This window comes from Alosa alosa, chromosome 23, assembly GCF_017589495.1.
Source record: "Alosa alosa isolate M-15738 ecotype Scorff River chromosome 23, AALO_Geno_1.1, whole genome shotgun sequence".
NCBI classification, from domain to species: Eukaryota; Metazoa; Chordata; class Actinopteri; order Clupeiformes; family Clupeidae; genus Alosa; species Alosa alosa.
In genome coordinates, this window is record NC_063211.1 from 12,717,743 (window position 1) to 12,727,969 (window position 10,227).

At 43.6% G+C, this 10,227-nt stretch overlaps 1 protein-coding gene across 2 annotated transcripts; it reads left to right on the forward strand.

Annotated features, from left to right (window-relative positions):
• The first annotated feature begins 326 nt into the window (after positions 1–326).
• ramp1 (receptor activity modifying protein 1) lies at positions 327–8,905 on the forward strand. Of its 2 annotated transcripts, XM_048235605.1 has the most exons (4): positions 327–510; positions 770–845; positions 3,527–3,662; positions 7,101–8,905. In XM_048235605.1, exons 1-4 carry the CDS (start codon positions 367–369, stop codon positions 7,354–7,356), a joined length of 612 nt encoding a protein of 203 aa, XP_048091562.1. In that variant the 5' UTR covers positions 327–366; the 3' UTR covers positions 7,357–8,905. The 2 variants fall into 2 exon arrangements, with proteins under 2 accessions (XP_048091562.1, XP_048091563.1); XM_048235606.1 differs by having other exon boundaries at positions 328–845.
• The last annotated feature ends 1,322 nt before the right edge of the window (positions 8,906–10,227 follow it).

The window sequence follows — 10,227 nt, forward strand, 5'->3', positions numbered from 1 at the left end:
GGCTACCTCGATTGATTTAGAGAATAAATTAATGGTCAGAGAAAATGGTCAGTATCGTGATAGAATAAACAGTAGGTTAATTACTGAATTATGTGGTATAGTGTAAAGTATCTTACAATTGAATAGGCTTATGAAGTGAAGTATGTGCATGATCGTATAACCGCAGCCGTCTACTTGAGTGCGCTATGACGCTATCCATATGAGATGCCGGATTTGAAGGCATCATTTGTTTTTAGCGTATTGTTTTTTTTTTTTCAAGCGTCCGCCATAATTTTGTCATAGGTTAATAAGGAAGGCGCGTTCACTCGCGCTATCTCATTTATCACTCCATGATGCAGCGCGTTCATTCGCTCATACATTCCCTTAATGACTAGGACGTCAAAGTCTCCACGAAGCGCACGCTGTCAGTGGAGTGTGCGGTGTTGTTTGATTATATCCGACCGCCTGCAGGGACTCGTAGTAGGCAGGTGGACTACCGTGCTGTATCAATTAGAGAGTGGCGATTCAAAGGTGAAGCTTAGTTTATCTCGCTCTTCAACTATTTTACAGTTATCCCTGATCACGGGAGTAGGCTAGAACTTAACCGGGATAAATGTATGTCAAGGCTACAGCGTACGCTGTGACTAGGTGAATTGCGTTTTCCACTTTTGTCACGGCAACAATCTACCAGTGACATGTTCGTCGTATTTTACAGATTATGGAGAACATCAAAATGTTTTAGCATTTAGCCGCGACTGGATAAGGAAGTGTATTTATTTCTTTTAAGTAGTCTGTTATATGGAGAACGATGGCACAGGAATGCACGACATTGGCTTCTAAATGTGCTCTTCTTCTTTTGGTCACAGGTGAGTAGCATTGAGACAAAGCTGCTGCAAAACACACTTTCATACAAGTAATTCTTGCTTATGTCATGAATATCGCGGCAGAAACTATGTTGTTCGCTTGACATAGCAGTGTCTACACATAACAAAGTGCTTATTTGGCTATGTTTTTTAACCCAGAAAAGATGCTTTATCATCTTTCATGCCTTTCTCATTGTTTTGTAAAGGGAAACCAATGACACTGTTGAGCAACTTAAATTATGTTGGTAAACAACCTCAATATAGTGGCGCAGTCAAAGAGGCGCATGGTGGAATATCTACGGGCAAAAAGTTAAATGCATGGTACGGGTCCCTAGAATTCCATCCGTTGTTTCCACATTTGCAGTGTTAACTGAATAGGTGCCATGATTCACACAGTGGTATTCACATGGACGTCGACAATGATTGTCAGTCCCTTTAGATATCAAACCGAGGGTTTTAAACCAAGCGATACGGTATTGTTCGTATGTCGATGGTGATGCTTAGTCCAGTAAGATCAGTTTAGCGCATACAGTCAACGCTTGGTTTAAGACAGTTGTAGTAATGTAAAGGTCATATTCATGCAAAAACTCCCAGATGGCAAGAAAGAATGCAGCCTGTAAAACTCCCGGTCGAGGGAAGACTACGTCTGGGGATCCCTCACGGATATCATTGTTCAAGCCCATCAGCACCTTTCCCCCCAAAGAGAGCAAGGCATTTCGACTTCTATTCCGTTTGGAGTTTCCTATTGCTGTCCAGAAGAACTCGATTTTAAATGTGCCATTTATATGTGCAAGTAGCCAAGTACACATGGAGTAGCTTATGCTGAGTAAAAATGAGCTGCTTGCATAATAAGGTTGAGAGTGAGACTGCATACTGGCATGAAATTATGCACAGGAAATGACATGATCATACACTGTAGAACTCTCTTGGTATGACATATACCCTGACCATTTTGCAGTGAAAAAGACTAAGTTGAAATATCTAAATGGTTTTCATGAAATAAGAGTAACACTATTTCAGCACTGGACCCATTGACATGGCCGCTTCTTCTTGTAGAAATACATTAGGGGTTTCCATGCTCGGTCTGTACAAGCCTAGTATTTTAGTTATGGTGTGGCACAATTTAACTCCTACCACAAAGCTGAGATGGATTAAAGAAAGTGTTCTTTTTATGGGCTTGTTGTGTTTGGGAGGCCCAAATCAGATTGGCTCTGCGGGTGCGTATTGTTGGTGTGCTGCAAATACCGGCAGCCCTATAATCCTAATTGATTTTCAGATTGATTGAGACACAGGGCTCAGAAGTCAATTACAGCAGCTGATTTTGTCAAATATGTAGGCAGTTGCTGTTAATGCACAAACACGCATGCATACACACGCCGCACGCACACACAGTATTAAGACCTTAGGCTTGATAAGTGTACTATCAAGATATGCTCAGCATGTTGCTTTCTTTCTGTAATCCTATTTACATGAAGTCTTCCAAATAAATTATAAATTTAACACCCCCTCCACCCATCAACTGTGTCAATTAGTCTACATAAATTCTCTATTACTGCCAATGACGTGTGCATTCAGCTCAGTTGAACAGCTCCTTTCCATGAGAAGGATCCAATCAGGCACAGTGGCGTCAAATGCCAGTGAAGATGTATAGCATTCAGACAACAAATTTCTTGATTGAATTTCCACCCTCCTCCTCCGTTTCCTGCCCTTGGCACACACACCCATTACATCTAACCTGGTTTCACCCATCAGAAGCCCCTTAAATCACTGCTAATGAAGGACAAAAGAGCGGGCGAGAACTCTGTGCTACTGCGGCACAGGGTGTTTAGGTGTGACTCTGCAATCCTCTCATTTTATGGTCTGTGTCAATTTATCGTACTCCTGATTGGGTAAGCTGGGCCTCTCTGTGCGTGCGTGTGTTTACAAATCCTCTCAAGAGTATAGTGACCAAGCTAAACAGGAAATCAGTCAACCCTGTGTGTAATTCCAAATCTGCTGGGGACATCAACTAGAAACATGAGTTTTGCATGAGCAGTCTTAACTTGCTGAGAGAGAAAGAGAGTGGGAGATGCTGGGCAGAGAAGGGCCCAGAGCAAGACGGGCGGCTCTTATCTGAAGCAAACAGTCATCACATTCGAAAGCCCCACAGGAGGAGAGAAAGAGGGTTTTTTTTGTTGTTTGCCTTTCCCCTGGAGCCTATTTTATATTTATGTGAGATTTGTTTACGCTATGCAGATAAACTGCCAAGCAAGCAGCGATGCACAAGAGACAGGGCATCAAGAGTGAACTGGTGCAATATTGCAAAGTGCCAGGACTAGGGAGGAATATGACGAGCTCTCGACCACTGCTCCCTCAAAATACCTTTTCTAATAACAACAAAAGTTCCTAGAGAATCTCCACGCTAAAGTTTCTCTTTCTAATAAAAAATGGCTTTCTGTGTTTTTTGTCCTTGTTTGCCTTCTTGTGCAAGCTTCTTCAACCATGCATAATAGTGTTTACTATTCGACTGAATAAAATTTGAATACATTTTTATGTGAAATAGCAGTGGATTTACCCCCTTGGACTCCAACCACAGTCATTTGTTTTCCAGATTATTAAACTATTTCATGATGTGAGCAATTACAGCCTTCGCCACGACTAAACAGACACGCTGACAGGAATGATTTCTGTTTTTTTTTTTTCAGCCTACCAGTTCCTGTCCACCAGCGCCTGCCATCCCCAGTATGAATACTTCATCACAGAGTTCTGTCTGACCAAGTTCTCCCTGGACATGAAGGCTCTGGATCAAAGGCTCTGGTGCAGTTGGGACGACACTGTGGAGTAAGTGAACGTGCTGCCCACACAATAGCATGCCCTGTTGACCTCCCTCAGTGCTCACAAGATGACACCCTCATTTCCAGGGATTTGTTTAAAAACGGCTTAGCCAGGCAGTTGAGGAACTGAAAGTCTCTATCATATAACTACGTTGTGGCCCATGAGAAACCCTCATGTCTGGGAACCCGTGTGTGAAAAGATCTAGTAATGGGTCTTTAATCCTTAAGACTTCATCTACTTCCCTGGCACACTTCAGAATAAATTTCCCCAAATCTGGATGAAGAACAGACTGAATGTGCAGTCTATGTTATGTTCTCATTCTCTCAGGAACTCACCTCCCTCCATAAGTGCTCTTTAGTTTCAGCTTCTCCCTTGGACCACTTAATAACCTTTTCTATTTTAGCTCCTTGTAGTGATCTATAAAACATGAGGCTATTCAGCCAAATAGGAGCTGCCAATCAGACAGACCCCCAGAGCACTGCAGTGAGATCCAGAGTGTGTTCTCCATGCTCTTTGAGAGCGGAGACACAAAGAGAGAGAGAGAGAGAGGAGGGAGGGAAAGAGCGAGAGAGCAAGAATTTCATGGCAGCAAAAGAAGGAAAAAAAGAGACGGAAGAATAGACTGTACCTAGAAACATGTAGAGAGCCGTCTCATCCTGCAGGTAATTTTATTATGTAGCACAAACTCCTCACTAGAAACATAATGTCATTTCACATAAGCATAAACTATTAGAATGGAAACTGTTTGTCACGATAAATAAGATATGGCAAAATTAGCTTGTTGTTGTTGTTGAAGACACACCACTTCCATAAACACAGTTCATTTGACCTGAATGATTGCTAAACAACAGAAATGGAATTAAAATATTTGGGTGTTCCATCTGGAAATCAGAAGACAGACTGGTCACACTCGCAGCTGTCTATTTACACAAAGTCTGTTTTATTTTCCGTCAGCACTTCCTGAGAAGCTAGCCAGTCTGAAACGGACACAACTCTGTGAAGTATCAGAGAGAATGTTTGGTCTGTGTTGCCTGTAGCAATAATCAGAGATGTTACACAGTCTGTAGAGACACTTAACTAATGGTCTGGTCAGAATCTGCATTTGTCTATGATTATGATTCTGTACTTGCTGTCACTTTTGCTGCTGTAACAATGCAAATTTCTTTGTGAGACAATTAAAGGATTATCTTATCTTATCTTGTTCTCACAACGTTGGCTTGGCCAAGCAATTGCAATGTAAAATCAGATCTTCACAGAATTGAAGTGATCAATAACTGTTAAAAGGTTTTTCTGTGTGCAATGGAACATTACTTATGCATTATAGGATTTCAGCTTGCTATCAATGCATAGCTGTGAAGATGTTATCAGATATGCCAATATTCTTTTTGGTGTAAATGTATTCTTGAAAAAATCCAAAGCAAAAAAGAGCCAGGCTTTTTACAGAACCGCGGGAGCAAAGAGAGAATAATTATAAATTCAAATGACAGCATGCGATATTGGCATGTCTTAAATCTCCCACATTATGCCATCCACTTATTCTCCCATTCATTCTGTGTAAGAGATGAGAGGAAAGTGGGATTGGGAATCGTACATGATAGGCTTCTTCTCCGCGCACTTGGCTGCCTTAATCCCTCTTATCATGTTCCTGAGAACACTAGTCCGTGAGGAATGTTTATGTAACACCCAGTACATCCACCTGTGACTATGACGGCTGCAGATAGATCCGTGCCAAAGTGTCTCTCGGACACATAGAGGACACTTAACAGGGGCAGTGGTGGAGTAATGAGAGGTTTGGTTTCTGGTTGAGGTCAGTTCTGCGAAATGAAACAGATCAATCAAAATATGTGTTACATGTGGGCAGTATTTAGTGTGGATGAAATAACAGCTTTTTTTCGTCAACTGTGACAGGAGACTCCAAGACTTTTTACTCCATCCAGGGGATTGTGGTTCGGATTTGGTTGCACAGCCTATTTGTCATTAGTGAATCGATCTCTCTATCTGTGTGACAACATTTCCGCTGTTTATTGTTATGACAATAGAGGCTGTGCTGCTTTTGGAACATTTGATTGCTCTACCACAAATGAAAGCCTGAACAGCGGCGCTGTACTAATACACTTGAGCCGACACAAGTACACTTCACAGCCCACGAGGCAAGCAACTGGCAGCCACGCTCAGGCAGAAATGTCAGTGGATGCCTGTGAGATGCTATATAAAGCTCCATTCGGCTTTTCCCCAGGTCGTTCATCTGGGGGGAAATCTGCCTAGTCTTGGGAGTATTGTGGTGCAAAAAGCAAAACATAACCCCACTGATTGCTGCCATTACAGCTTCACTGGGATATTGAAACCACCTTTGTGTGCAAGGACTCCTCATAAATCATTAACTGTCCTTGATTAGCTTCAACAGCGCATGCCCCCCCCTCAATACAGAAAAGGCTATTTCAAGGTGTTTTGGCTAGAGGCTAATAATGGATTAGTATACATTTCCTGTGTTTATCAGTAATCACTCTTTTACAGGCTGTTAGCAACCAATTAAAACACGGCAGCACCTTCCCCGAGTTTAGAAGGCGAGTTGTGCCATTAATTCTAATCAAGATAGTATAGATTGTTCCTGCTAGTGCCAGTTCCATAGTGCTGAATAGCAGTCAGTGATTCTGGATTTATTCCCCTTACTCCACCCTACCCTCTCCATAACCCCCAACAACAGCCTGGATATAATAAGCAGTGTTAATCCTGCCTGTAACACTATCTGCTAGCCTGCCTTTTGCATTTCATAGCTAAAGTTCCCCCCTCTCTCTCTCTCTCTCTCTCCCTCTCCTGCTCTGTGACTCTGTATGCTATTTTCATACATATGAGAATCTTACTGAAACTCTGCTGCATGGCTAAAAATACAAATTGGCACAGACAAAGTTAAGTGTTTGAGCTAGACTTGTCTGAAGGCAATAAAGAACCACGCAAAGGGGGGCACTAGCTGGTAAATAAATACCGGCTTCCACAACCTCAGTTAAGAGCTACCTTACGGCTAATAATATTGTTTTTGAAACCCACATGAGGAAAGAAAATCCATTGTTCCACCAAATCCATTCACAGACACAAACAGAGGTTATTAAAGGGATTATATTGAGGCTTAAGGCTTATAGTGTCGGCTACTAAGACTGGGGGACATTAATATGCTTAATAAATTGTAAGAGACAATCATGGCCCATGAATGGCACTTGGAGGATAACATATCCATGCCGATGTCAGGCTAAAAGGACAAGAACACAATTTGTTTAACTCTTGGGATTTGTGGGAAGAAAATAGTGGAATATTTAAATTAGATTTATTTATTTGTCTAGAGTGGGAGAATATACAGTACTTATGGGATCACAGTCCCCCTGGAGGTCAGTTGTCATTTACCATGTTTCTGAGGGACTTGTGTACTGTTGTTGTTGTCATCATCCACAGGCTGTACGGATCCCTGACCAACTGCACGTTCCAGATAGCCACGAAGATGGGCTGCTTCTGGCCCAACCAGAAGGTGGACGAGTTCTTCATCAACATCCACCGGGACTACTTCAAGGACTGTGCCCTGACCGGCCGGCTGCCCCATGACCCGCCCAATCACATCCTGGGCCCCTTCATCGCCGTGCCCGTGCTCATCACCTTGCTCATGACAGCCCTGGTGGTGTGGAGGAGCAAACGCAGCCAGGGTGTCATGTAGATTTGAACCCCTCCAGGGACCCTCGTCCACCAGCATGCCACGGAGGGCCTACAGGAAAGGGACTCCCTACACATCCGGACTGGAAAGGAAACCCAATGCTTGACCTCTGTCATCTAATCACAGTGACAAAGTGGAACTATGTGTTTGCCCTGCTGATGGGATATATCTGACCTAATAACCTTTACAGATGGACAATGGGGAAAAAAGGCAATAGATATACTATAAATCAAGCGTTGCTTACGTAAGAGAAGGACTTTGATGTCTCTTTGAATCCGCTCACAATCTTCACCATAGCTTAAGATAACTGTAGGCTAATAACTGCTAGTGATAGAAGTAGTATGACATTTCAACTCCCCGAAGCTGCTGATCGCCATTGCTCTATTTTTGCCTGTCTGAACAGCACTCCCACCAACCCCCCCCCCGCCCCCAATTGAAGTGCATTCTTGGCTCATGTTGCAGTGATGTTTGGCAGGGGTTCTCTTATTGACAACGAATACCAAAAAACAACACAGCTGTGGCCATGAGTTACGCTATAGATCCACTGGAAAAGAAACATCCAGTTGGAACATGACTGTCGAGTGAAAGAAGCGCTAGTAACCCACGTCAGACTCATTTGGAGTTGACCCCTACATACAGTGTGCGATTCTGGCGTGAGGCTTTCGATATTTGAGCTCAACGGCCAATCAATCACTTAACCCTCCCTTCCATACTCCAGTAGGAATGTGTTGACTGGCTGGAATTGATTTGGGTACAGCCTAGGCAAATATGTTTGTTTCCCATTTAGAGATCCAGGACAGGAGACAGGACAGCTACAGCAATTCACTCTATTTTACAAAAATGTAAACTATTGGATGAGAATTGCTCTACCTTTAAGGTGGATTTTGGTTGCACTGAGATGTTAGGTCTACTGTTGTGTTCCTCCAGACTCTCATGAGTAAATCCAGTGTATCCTGTTCCCTTCCTGTCAGTTGTTAGATGTATACTGACAGCCAAATTGTGTGGTGAGATAAATGAGTCCTAACTTAATGAACCTGGGTTTAAATCTTGGGGTACTACACTTCATAAATACAAAGTAAAGGGTTGATTTCCAGGCGGCTGGATTATTGCAGCTTGACAAGTCACACAGCAGCAAACAAAAGCCTGGGCTTCATTAGGAACGTTTCTTCGAGGAGGATCAAAAGACTGTTCCTTCTCCAGGAGCCTGTGCACATTGCATAACAAATCTGATCCTACTGACAACTCCGCAGGCCGCCCTACAAAGCATTCTCACCTCAGCAGTCAACATCTGAATCACAATGAGATGTTCACGAATTCATGTGCGCTCCAGATGACTGTGTGGGAAGTGATACCAACAAAAACGCCCCCTCAGGTGAAAAGCGTTTGGTGTTGGCCCACATGGGATCGAAAAATAGATCTCTTCAATGGAAGGTCCAGAGAAGCTGTTGGGAGCTTCCACCCTCGCATACTGAATATTTCCTGTGCCACCTCCTCAAAATGCATGGCTTTTTTCGTTTGCGACAAATAAAGTCTGTCTCTGTTTGTCTCTTTACCTTGCTATCTTTTTTATTTATCTCTGAAGGTTCCTTTTAAAAAGCTTTTCATTTTGTCATTACCCAAAGAATATTTTGTTTAGCTGTGTGTGTCAAGGTAAAAGCAGTCCAGATCTGACATTCTTTGCATGAATGGCAAGGCCACATGAAAGTGACGCTCGTACTTGACCTGGGGGCTGGATGTTCGGAGCTCACTAACTTTGCACTTAGAGCGAGTTAACAGACATCCGACCCCACACCCAAGAGGCCTCTCGCAGTCTCACCTTGACTGACAGCTCTCGAGAGGGTGAGCGACAGGTGCGCAGTGAAGACGAGCTCGCAACAGGACATGGGAAAAGGGCGAACGTTAAGAGTGTTACGCAAAGGTGTGTAAAGGGAGCTGAGGGCCAGCGAGGATCGCTCAATGCAGGGCTGTTTAATCTAGTCCTGTATTGGAAATGGCGCGACACCCCATTGGCGAAGGCAAACCCTGGGTGTTTATCATGGTCTATGGTGATGTGACACAACAAGGTCAAGGTCAGATACTGTAGATAAATGGATGTCAAATTAAAAGAGCATCTGATAAGCAAGATCTTATCCACTCGGCAAAGTGGGAGTGGATAACAAAAACACCCCGACAGATCAATGTACACTGGACTCGAACGTGTCGCCGGTCGTGTCCTGTGATAGCCAGTGACCACTGTTTCCCATGTGTGCTCAGAATGAACAATTAAGCCCGGAAGAGAACAGGCATGCGCTTAATTGGTGTGCGAAGAACGACCAAGCGCTCTATCGAAATCAATGGCCCTCCCCCGAGAGAAGTCTACCGGATTGATCTATTAAAAGGCATGCTCCCAAGGGGACCATCCTGTACCAATTAAATACAGGTTTTCAATCTTACAAAGAGCCTCATGCTTCGGGCTTTATAAACAGATGAGAACAGAACAGAACAGCAGAACACAGACACAGAGGGAGTGTGTGTGTTGGAGAAATGTGTGCACGTCTGTCTGTTTGTGGGGCTCTTGAAAGCCCATCGAAAATCTATTCTCTTGTCTCCTGACAAGCCTCTCTCTCTCTCGGGGCACGAAAGGTGACAAGCATAGCTCAGGAAAATGGGAGTACGGATTGAAAAGGAGGTGATGAGCTCGCGCAGTGGTACTGTACTGCAGCGAACAGCTGAAATGGCATCTCCAACCCCCAGCACAGCAAAGGGACTGCTGATGAGATCTGGAGTGTGTCGCGATGCGCGTGCTTTTCTCGTCAAATTATCTGACAAGCCCAATTTTGCAAAAAGACGCCCTCGAGCCGCAGTCAAGTTCAAAAGTTGTGATATGTCCTGAAC